Source organism: Lagenorhynchus albirostris, chromosome 2 (assembly GCF_949774975.1).
Source record: "Lagenorhynchus albirostris chromosome 2, mLagAlb1.1, whole genome shotgun sequence".
Taxonomy (NCBI): domain Eukaryota; kingdom Metazoa; phylum Chordata; class Mammalia; order Artiodactyla; family Delphinidae; genus Lagenorhynchus; species Lagenorhynchus albirostris.
The window spans coordinates 185,739,042-185,750,010 of record NC_083096.1 but is presented as its reverse complement, the minus strand read 5'-3'; the positions used below and the strand labels follow the sequence as shown (position 1 = coordinate 185,750,010).

The 10,969-nt window shown below is 63.6% G+C and overlaps 1 protein-coding gene across 3 annotated transcripts; it reads left to right on the top strand.

The window, feature by feature from the left end:
- Nucleotides 1-822: 822 nt before the first annotated feature.
- Nucleotides 823-6,090, top strand: VWA1 (von Willebrand factor A domain containing 1). Of its 3 annotated transcripts, none has more exons than XM_060141730.1 (4): nucleotides 823-976; nucleotides 2,085-2,642; nucleotides 4,308-4,586; nucleotides 4,695-6,090. In XM_060141730.1, exons 1-4 carry the CDS (start codon nucleotides 910-912, stop codon nucleotides 5,030-5,032), a joined length of 1,242 nt encoding a protein of 413 aa, XP_059997713.1. In that variant the 5' UTR covers nucleotides 823-909; the 3' UTR covers nucleotides 5,033-6,090. The 3 variants fall into 3 exon arrangements, 2 of the variants coding, with proteins under 2 accessions (XP_059997713.1, XP_059997714.1); XM_060141731.1 differs by having other exon boundaries at nucleotides 4,308-4,570; nucleotides 4,695-4,889; XR_009539143.1 differs by lacking the exon at nucleotides 4,695-6,090 and having other exon boundaries at nucleotides 2,480-2,642; nucleotides 4,308-4,445.
- Nucleotides 6,091-10,969: the final 4,879 nt, after the last annotated feature.

The following is a 10,969-nucleotide window of genomic DNA, read 5'->3' as shown; positions in this document are numbered from 1 at the left end:
GCCAGGATCCCAGATGCGCGGCTCCTGGTCACAGTGGAGGGTTTCCCCAGTGGGCTGCTTGGGGGGGTTCTGTCCTCAGTCCTGGAGTTTGGCCTCAGCCCTGGGCCCCTCATTGGGCAGGGCCCATGGGGACAGCGGTATGCCCAGCATGATCACACTGGACAGGCCTGAACCAGCCATCCTCAGCTCCTATGCCTCTTCCTTTAAGAAGCCAGGTGAGGTGTCCCCCCAGAAGCTCCCCTTGAAGGTCTCAGGCTTCTTTCCTCTCCCGACGCCCTGTCTCCTTTCTAAGTTCCACCCTCCTAATCTCTGTTGGTCATTCCTTGGAGGAACATGTCACAGCTCCCATACACCTGCCCCTCCCCAGTCTCTGTGGCCAGAGCCTGGGACTTGTTGGGGGGACGTTGTTTTTGGTGTCACCCACACACTCTCATACCCCCTGGGGCTCTCTTGGGCTTGGCTTCAGGGACTCCCAACACTGCGGAGCCAAGGGCAGCGGGCCTAGGGATGACCCAGCTTGGTGGCTCCCTGCTCGGCTCCTGGCTGGGGGCTGGGGGCAGGGGGTAGGGGACAGGGCTGACTCCAAGGCCTTACAGCCGGAAAGGGAGACCGCAGTGTCTGTGTGTGCGTGCCACCCGCGTGTGCCTCGGCGGCATCCCGGCGAGTGCCGCGTGTCGCCGCACGTTTGGGCCCTTTGTGCGCGCGCCTCCCCGGAGCCGGTGCTCCTCCGGACGCGGGGCAGCGCGCGCGCCGGGGCGGGACCTCGGGGCGGGGCCTCGGTGGGCGGGGGCTCCCGGGGGCGGGCTCCGGGGGCGGGGCCCGGGTCCGACCCGCTCGGCCGCGCGCCCCGCAGCTCAGGAGCGAGCGAGCCACGAGCGGAGGCAGAGCGTGGCCGTCCCGTCGCGCGCGATGCTACCCTGGACGGTGCTCGGCCTGGCCCTGAGCCTGCGGCTGGCGCGGAGCGGCGCGGAGCGTGGTGAGTGCGGCGGGCGGCCAGGCCGGACTCAGGTCCCAGCGCCCCGCCCCCCCCACCATGTCCGCACCGAGCCACGCTCTCCTTCCGCGGCTGTAGGGCGGGGGCAGCTGGCAGGGGACCACACCCACCTGCGGCGCGGGCCCCGCCGGCAACTCCGCGGGATCTTGGGGCCTGGACGGGGAGGGGGAGGGGCCTGTCGGGGAGGCTTGTCCCTGCCTCAGTTTCCCTTTCCTTGGAGTGACCATTAATAGAGGGATGGTGAGAGGGTTGGCGTCGCCCCACTGGGTTGGGGGAAACTGAGGCCGCAAGGCCGGGACCAGAACCGAGACACCCCAGGCCGCTGTCTCCTCATGACACAGTGGCGAAGGGCCCCATCTGCCCCCCGGGGTGCCGGGAGGAAGGGGGAGGCCTTGGAGGGGCATATAGGGCCCTCGGGCTGCTGCAGCAGGTAACCTGCTTCCTGGGTTCAGGTGGAGCAGAGGATGGGGGACAGGGGAGGGGTGACATCATCTGTAAGTGGGGTCAGGACTCCAACCAGGACTCCGGGCTGTGGGAGGGGCTGCAGCCAGCGCTCTGTTCCCCCCATGCCTCCACCTCTGCCCCCCACACGCCTCCACCTCTGTCCCCAGTCTCCCCAGCTGCCTCTGTGCCCCCACCGCACGCCCCACCGGTTGCTTTACCTGGAGGCTGAGCGGTGTAGGCTGCTTCTTGAAAGCCAAGCCCTGGTGGCCCAGACCCATCCACCCACCACTCCTGGGGGCTGGGCTGGGTCCAGCCTGCGCAGAGTCTGTTGAAGACAGGGAGGGTGTGGGGGCTTGGAGGGGTCAGCTCTCCATTGCAGACAAGACAGGAGCCCAGGGGGTGCCCCAGGCATGCGGCCAGGATGCAGAGTTGGAACTGCTGAGAGTGTGGACCCCTCTTGGCTTAGGGCCCCTCTTCCCCGGGTGCCACCCCAGGACGTTTGGGGTGTGGCTGAGCAGGCTTTCAGGGCTTTCTTGGGTGAGGGCAAGCGCCAGCTTAGGGAAGGCTCAGGCCCTGGGGGTTCTGACCTGGGTGTGCGGCTGTCTGGGGGCCACCACCTGGGGCTGAACCCTTCCCTCTCCCCCAGGCCCCCCGGCATCTGCCCCCCAGGGGGACCTGCTGTTTCTGTTGGACAGCTCGGCCAGCGTGTCTCATTATGAGTTTTCCCGAGTTCGGGAGTTTTTGGGGCGGCTGGCGGCCCTGCTGCCCCTGGGCCCTGGGGCCCTGCGTGCCAGCCTGGTGCACGTGGGCAGTCGGCCGCACACCGAGTTCCCCTTCGGCCAGCACAGCTCAGGCTCGGCCATCCAGGACGCCATACGCGCTGCAGCCCAGCGCATGGGTGACACCAACACTGGCCTGGCGCTGGCATATGCCAAGGAGCAGCTGTTTGCCAAGGCGGCGGGGGCCCGGCCGGGTGTGCCCAAGGTGCTGGTGTGGGTGACAGACGGCGGCTCCAGCGACCCCGTGGGGCCCCCCATGCAGGAGCTGAAGGACCTGGGCGTCACCGTCTTCGTCGTCAGCACTGGCCGCGGCAACCTCCTGGAGCTGTCGGCCGCCGCCTCGGCCCCCGCTGAGAAGCATCTGCACTTTGTGGATGTGGATGACCTGCACATCATCACCCAGGCGCTGAGGGGCTCCATTCTTGGTAGGTGGGAGGAGGCGGAGCCCGGGGAGCCCCAGCGGGGAACTCAGGAAGAGGGCCAGGTGAGCCTCCAGGAGGACCTCACATGCCTGGAGCAGAGGCCAGGGCTGCAGGGACAGGGGTGCACACGCGGCTTCTCCAGGGACACAGTCCAGCCGTTCACCCCAGGTGCCCCCCAACCTGGGCTGAGGCGGGACAGAGGGGCAGGCTTGAGTAAACACCTCCAGGTGGGGCTCTCTGCTGGAGAGTGGGGGACTTGGTGTGGGCTGAGGGACTGAGGCACTGCATCTGGTGGAATGTGTCTACCTGGGGAGGAAGTGTAGGAGGTTCGAAGCCTGGAGACTCTGTAGAGGGGCCCACCAAGCCTGGAGGGAGGGGGAGGGCCAGGTCAGGAAGGGCCGAGACTGCCCCCCAAGAGCTAGGGGCGAGGGCAGCCGCGGAGGGGTTGGAGTGGGACTGCACTGCAGGCGGTTGTGGGGATTGCTGGAGAGGAGGCCGGACCTTGGAGGGCCCGCTGCGGGGGCTAGCAGCTCCCCTCCGAGTTTCTTGTGGAACGCCCTGACCCAGCTAAACCTGGTGGGAGAGGGAGCTGGTGTTGAAGGGCCTGGCCACTGGCAAGCTTGGCTGTAGCCACTGAAAAATGCCAACGACCCCAGGGTCCGCCCAAGTCTCCACCTGTGGTTAATCGTCCACCTGAAACCGGAAGGGGTTGAACTGTGGGTTGGAGGGAGGTAGAGTGTCCTTCCGAAGATTTACTCCAGGACACCTGGCCCTGGTGGCCCCTGGATCAACCACTGTGGCTGAGCCTGGAGGCGACAGCAGGAGAAAGGGCAAGCAGCTGGACAGGAAAAACCCAAGGCTGCAGGGCAGTGAGGCAGTAGGGCGGGGGCTCCTGGGAGTGGGGGCAGGGTCTGAGTGTGGGGGATGGGCGAGGGACATGCCAGCCGGGCAGCTGCACACCCAGCATTAAAGAAGGCAGCATGGGGTCCCGAAGGGCTTAACCCTGTCCAGACATTTATCAGCTTCACCCCCCCTGCACCGTCACTCAGACGGCCCTGTGGTGCTCGGCATCAAAGCCCAGGAGTAACACACGTTTGGGGGTCCCACCCTGGAGTGCTCCCAACACACTCTCCTGGGGACTGGACGCCGGCAGCACCTGAAACTCCAGGTCCAGCTGCTCCTGGGGTTGTCACATCTCTCCTGCACCTCGGGGCATTCTCCAGTGGCTCCCCGTCTCTTGGCTGTACCGTGGGCCCCGTTTTCCTTGACTGTTCGGAGCTGAGCTGACCCCGGACTCTGTGCTGGTCACTCAGGCTGGATGGGGGGCTGGTCCTCTGTTCTCTGACATCGTGACATCAGTTTGGATCCTGCCACCTTTGAGGGGCCCTTGTCCAGGCCACTGGACTGGGTGGGAGGTGGCTGCTATACCTCCGCACTGGTTTGAGCCTGGAGCTGAGGCCAGGAGGGAAGCTCCTGACGGGGCAAAGTAGGGGGCTGGCTGCACTTATGTCCTTCTGCGGATCCTTAGCATCTGGTGGGTGTGGCCGGGGCTGGCCTGGCGCCCCGCGCCCTGCTCCCCGCCTCTGGGTGTCTTCCGGGAGTCAACAGTCAGTGCCCCAGGGTCCGCTGCGAGGAGGCATCTCTGTTCTCTGCCCTGTCCCCCCGCAGACGCGATGTGGCCGCATCAGCTCCGTGCCTCCGAGGTCACGTCCAGCGGCTTCCGTCTGGCCTGGCCGCCCCTACTGACCGCCGACTCGGGCTACTACCTTTTGGAGCTGGCGCCCAGCGCCGAGCCGGGAACGGCGCGCCGCCAGCAGCTGCCAGGGAACGCCACGGGCTGGGCCTGGGCCGGCCTGGACCCTGACACGGACTACGACGTGGCGCTGGTGCCGGAGTCCAACGTGCGGCTTCTGAGGCCACAGCACCTGCGGGTGCGCACTCTGCCGGGTGAGGCGGGACGCGGGGCCGGGCGGGCTGGGGGTGCCGGCGCGGCCGGGCAGGGCGCGGGGCCGGGCGGCGCGGCCCCCTCCCAGCTCACAGGCACTTCCCCCGCAGAGGAGACCGGGCCGGAGCGCATCGTCATCTCGCACGCCAGGCCGCGCAGCCTGCGCGTGAGCTGGGCCCCGGCGCTGGGCCCGGCCGCCGCGCTCGGCTACCACGTTCAGGTCGGGCCCCTGCGGGGTGGCGCGGCGCAGATCTTGGAGGTGCCCGCGGGCCGGAACAGCACCACGCTGCAGGGCCTGGCGCCGGGCACCGCCTACCTGGTGACCGTGACGGCGGCCTTCCGCTCCGGCCGCGAGAGGGCGCTGTCGGCCAAGGCCTGCACGCCCGACGGCGAGCGCAGCCGCGCCCCGCGCCCGCAGTCGCCGGGCGCTGGGGGCCGGGAGCCGTGAGCAGGCCGCGCCCGCGCACCCGAGGGCGCCCTTCTCCCGAGCTCGGTGGGTCTTGCCCCAGGGGTGGGATGCCGGCCGGCCTTTGTCCCGCGGGACCCCCGCGCAAGAGGGCGCCCTGCTCCGGCGTCGGCCCTCCAGGACGCGGCCTCGCCTGACCCTCCGCGGCAGCTCTGGCAGCGGCGCGTGCCCTCGCGACTCCCTCCCCTGCCCGGCCCAGAGCTTGGGCAGGATTTAGCGGGGAGATAGACAAGGAGTCAGGGTCCCGTTGAGAACGTGAGGCCCGAGATGGCTCTGGGCCCAGGATCACAGGGCGCCGGGGCGGCCGGACCTCACCCTTGTATTAAGGGCCACACCCTCTGGTGGCAAAGGCTAGCATTTGTTTGAAGGAGCTTGGTCTCCGTGGCAGCTCCGAGTCCCCTCCAGCCACTCAGGTCCTGAATGGGAAAGGAAGGAGGTGGCTCTGGCCAGGTCCTCAGAGGCTTCCTGGAGGGCGCAGGGTCTGGGAAAGGTGAGGGGAAGTGCTGGGAGTTGATCGTGTGGTCAGCAGCTGGGTGGCTGGAGGGACAGTCTTCACCGGCATGCTCAGCCGGCTTGGGGGAAGTGCTTGCTGGGAACAGTGGCCCTTCCTGCCTACCCAGGACCCCACTGGGCCCAGCCACAGCCACTGGGACGCAGATGGCGCCTTTTGGGAGGAATGGGACAGGAGCTTGGCATTTGGGACCCTGGAGACGGGCGAGCTTGTTCTTGCGGGACCCCAAGGCTGGAACTTGCAGGGAGCTTTCCCTGCTTCTGGCTGGAGGGCCTCCGGGCAGGGGCAGGGACAAGCAAGGTTCCCCTGGGTGCTGCACCCCAGCCATTCTCTGCAGGGCCTTCTGACCCCACCTCCTGTCACTGCTCTTATCCTGGGGCCACCAGGCAAGTCCCAAGGGCAGGCAGTGCTGCGCTCCCTCAGCCCCACCCCGCACCTCCTCCTCCGCCTGCGCTGACTCAGTGCTCACTTTGCCTCTTCCCCACTAACACCCCAGACTTTAAAATACAGTAAATCAGATGTAAACTTAGTCCTGCAGTCTCCTGAGAGTGTATTCCTTGTCAAAACACGCCAGCCCCATAAAAGGTTGCAAGTTAAAAAAAACGTCTTGGGTGGAGGACGGTTGGTACCCCGGCTGGTGCTGGAGAAGAGGAGGGCGGAGCCTCCCCCTCCCAGTGCTGGAACTCAGGCACTGTGCCCCCTGCGGCCGCCCTGTGCATCTCCTCTTCAGAGAGCGCAGGCCCCGTTTCTGAGGGCATTGCTGGGACCTGGGCCTGATCCATCCCTGATGGGCAGAATTCCCCCTGTGGAGGCCTGCATCCCCCACTCCAATCCCCTGGGTGCTCGCGGGTCACAGCCCACGGGGCACCCAGAGAGGCACCCCCTTTCACGCTGCGCCCCCGAGCCCAGCTTGCAGCGCACCGTGCGGGCGGCAGGAGAAAAAGCCGGAGGCGCTGGCGGAGCGCTTCCTAGTGGCTCAGTCACGCTAAAGGCAAGTTGAGCTGTGAGCCCCTGCCCCCAAACATGCCTCCAACCCCGAGAGGAGGCAGAGCAGCTGGAAGACGCACGCCCCCACCCCCCGGAAGAGGCTCCAGCCTCGCCTCCTCTCTGCTGGACGCTGCGGCCCAGAGAGAGGAGCCCCAAATCTACCTCCAGGCCAAGGAACGCCCCTCCTGGAAGCCCTTGTCTCGGAAGTGCCGCCCTTGCATCATCCCAGGCAGTTCTTAAAGGTCGTGGAGTCTGGGCCACGTCTGGAAAGAGTCTCCCGGAAACAGCTTTGTCCCGGTCTCCACCCCTTCCCTCTACATCCCCTGACTCGCAGGCCCTGGCTCCGTGGTCCACTCTGGGTCTGGGGCCCAGGCTGAGGCCTGCAGGGACTTACACGTGCCACTTCCTAAGGCAACTACGAGCTTCTGGAAGCACGTGAAAGTCAGAAAGGGCCGTGCAAGAGTTTATGATCCACATGGCAGCCCAGGTCCATGCAGCAGGAGTGGGCCAGGCAGGGGAGGATCCTGCTGCTTCTAGGGGACCCCAAAGGGAGGCTCCTCTGGTGATGCTGGGCGGGCACAGTTCTCACACTCACGAAGGTTGCTGCTGCTTCCTAACTTGAAGAGGAGAAGCTAAGGATTTCCCCAAGGCTGCATGTCACACTCATCCCGTGTGGGCTCTTCCCTGCAGCCCAGGGCTTGCCCGACGGCAGGAAGCTGCGAGGGCCAGGTAATGGACAAAGGCTGTCTGTGAGAAGGCCAGATGGCTGCTGGGTCTGGATCAGGCCTCTGGAGGTGGGTGTCCAGAAGTGGGTGGTGCAGCCACTGGTAGCTCCCTGGAGCACCAGCTGTTACCATGGCGACAGAAAGAAATGGTGTCGGGCTGCTGTGTGAGACGTGTGTCCTCACAGCCTCCTGCTGTGGTGAGGGGGCAGCTCAGGAAGCTTGAGGCTGACAGCTGTGTGTCTGTGCTTTTCTTCTGGGATGAAAAATTTTCTTCCAACATCCATTAAAAAAAAATGCCAGTGGAAGTCATAGCTCCCCCTATGTGGTGAGGAGGGGCCCCCGGGAGACCCTCCCCCGCAGGTCCCAGTCCTTGGGTGGGAGGTGGAGAGGGCAGGGTGTGCTTCTGGCTGCCGGCCACCGGCAGGGGGCTCCCAGGCCGGAGCCCTTCTTGGGAAGGGAGAGGGCTGAGGTCTCCCAGGCAGGGGCAGGGTGGGGCAGGCGGGAACCCTGTTCACTGACATGTTCTCACCAAGAGTTAAAACTCCTGCCACTCATTGCTTATGTTTCAGAAGTGTCTGTGAATGCACCCATGACAATCATATCGTCCTAGCCACAGACACTAAAGCCTCGCAGGAAGGACAGGCCCCCGTGCCCACCAGGTGTGTGCACAAGCACAGGGAGAGCAGTGGGTGGCCAGCGGCTTGCCTGAGCCCCTGACCATATAGTGTCCACGGGAGCGGAGGCCACAACCACCCGGCTCTGGTGCCGCACGTGGGGTGCACAGCACTTACTAGGGGAGGGGGTGAGAGCCACGAGCTTCTCAACTTGCTGTGGGCCTGGGGTCCTGGCCAGCTCCCAGTCCTGCTTTTTCGCCAGGGCCAGCCCCTACTGGACGTGAGGGCACTGGAGGCCGGTCCCAAAGGCGCCACTCCCAGCCCCTCCCAGACGACCCCGGGGCTCCATCAGTGCCACAGGGCTTGAGCGACTTGCTTCCAAGGTCTGTCCAGACTATGCAGCTGACCCTGCTCTTCTCCTGGGAAGGCAGAGGTCCCAGCTCAGCCCTTCAAGGGGCAGGCCAACGCTCACGGCATGTCTCCTGTCCTCAGGGTGGTGGCCAGGCAGCTGAGCCCCTGTGCTGAGGGTCCCCCCACCTCGCGTGCCTCTGGGGATGGCCTGGCTGTGCTGGCCTTCTGCTGGGTGGGCCTGTCGGTCCAGCTGGTGGGGAGGTGCGGTGCGGCTCCAGGGGGGAGGAGAGAGCCGCCTGCTCGCCAAGAGCAAACACAATGCGGGGAAAATGAGGCCCTGAGGGCTCCGTGCTCCCTCCCCTCTAGCCTCTTCACCCTGGAGCCAGGAGGGGAGGGGCTGCAGGGGCCCTAGGAGAGGGCTTCGGTGGGTAGGGTGGGGACCAGCAGCCGGAGGCCCTGCCGTGGGGGCTCGGGCCCAGGGGGACCAGGCCGAGCCAGCAGCTTTTCTTTCGGCTGGACTGGGGCGCATGAGCTGGGGCTCCAGAGACTGGAACCAGCAGGTCCTTTTGGAGCCTGAAGAGAGAATGGGAGCGGAAGGGCCCCAGCTGGGTGAGGGAGAGAGATCAGCCCCTGAAGGCCCAACTGTCCTAGGAGAGCAAGACCGAAGAGTGATGCTGGGGGGCTCCAGACTCAAGTGGAGAGGCTCCTGTCCCTGGGAGACACTGGGCAGCGTGGGCAGCTGGCGCTGCAGCCTCAGTGCTGGGAAGTCCTGGGGCCTGACGGAAGGCCCCAGCTCCCCAAGGGTCTGGCCAGATGCAGGGGACTCAGGAACCACACCTGCTGCCCAGGCTCTGGGGGCAGAGTCCTCTGCACTGGGCCTGGGTGGGGACCACTCTGCTCCTGCTGGCCTGGGCTCTCGGGGGCAGCTGTGTCCCCTCACCCTGGGCTCAAGGTCAGGCTGGAGGCCAAGCTGTCCACCTGCACCTTTAACTTCTGCAGTCTCTCCTCCAGGTCTTCAAAGCTTGAGGACTCCTTCAGAGAAAAAAAAACGTCCTGTGGGGCGGGGGGATGTTGGGGGAATCCCGTCAGCAAAACAGCGCAGCATGGGCGGCTGAGAACCCCACGTTTGTCAATTAAACATGAACACGGGGCTTCCCTGGTGGCACAGTGGTTGAGAGTCCGCCTGCCGATGCAGGGGACGCGGGTTCGTGCCCCGGTCCGGGAAGATCCCACATGCCATGGAGCGGCTGGGCCCGTGAGCCATGGCCGCTGAGCCTGCACGTCCAGAGCCTGTGCTCTGAAACGGGAGAGGCCACGACAGTGAGAGGCCCGCGTACCGCAAAAAAAAAAAAAGAACAAAACATGAACACGTCAGGTAGAAAGCATCATCCTAATTCCCTTGTATTAACTTAGTGTCTTTAGGAAAGCGGTGTCTGTCCTGCTTAGTGGCTTCCACCTAAGACTTTAAGTGACAAACACAAGCGGACCGGACATTCTGTGGGCCCATTGGAAACCGGAAAGTGTGAGCAGCACCGCTGTGACGAGGGAACCCGGAAGGAACCCCTCCATCAAAGGGGGGGCGGTGCAAGCACCTAAATCTTAAGATTTCTGTTTTTTAAGCCAAGTTAAACGAAACTGACTTTTTTGTGAAACTGACTTTAAAATTTATTTATTTATTTGTTTGACTGCCCTGGGTCTTAGTTGCAGCGTGTGGGATCTTTTGTTTGTTCGTTTTAGTTGCAGCGTGCGGAATCTTTAGTTGCGGCATGTGCGATCTTTATTTTTAAATAATTTTTATTATTATTACTTTTTAATTTTTTGTTATTTTTTAATTTATTGTGGCTGCGCTGGATCTTCGTTGCAACATGCGGGCTCTGTGTTGCGGCATGCAGGCTCAGTAGTTGGGGTGTGTAGGATCTTAGTTCCCCGACCAGGGATCCAACCCAGGCCCCCTGCATTGGGAGCATGGAGTCTTAACTGCTGGACCATCAGGCAAGTCCCTGACACTGACTTTTTAAACGCAGAACTTTATTTTCAATTATTCCTTGTCATACAAAAGTACACAAGCTTTCCAAATGCTGGCCTGTGGATGGAGCTAGAGAGTTGCCTGTGACCCAGGACCTCACTTCTCTTACCCATTTCTTCTTTACCCAGCAAAGCCAGCCCGGAGTTCTATTGGTTGTATGGTTTGTAGCTGATCTGTAGAGACCTTGATGATGGCCAATGAGGGACATCTTTGGTTTTTCTCTTGATTTGGGGAAACGAAACAAACAACAAACCCCAGACAGAATTATCTTAGAATTTTTTTGTTCCTATTTTTCTTCAGGCTTAAGATTAAGACTGTTTTCAATCTAGTGGAGAAACTCCGTATAATACTGGGAACTCAACAAATTCCATCAGGGAAAGAACGCAGGGGCAACTTGGATATTGGCCCAAGAAGCAAACTCTGCTAACTTTGGACATTGGGTTCTAGAGCAACGCTGGCCTCTGTCCATCCTTGTCTCTCTCTGCCCCAGGCGGTCCAGCCTGCACCTTGGTCCCTGAAGCAGGCACGTGGCCTCTGGGGGTTCCCAAGGAGAAACCTCACCAGGCAGAGACCAGAGCCAGGACCCCTGGGCCTTGAGGAGCTCTCCTTCCGCGACGGCGCCCTCTGTGGGGCCTCGGGGGCTCTGCCGTCCCATACTTCTGGGGTTGCAGAGCTCTGTCCCCTCCCTTGGGAGCCACTTTACCT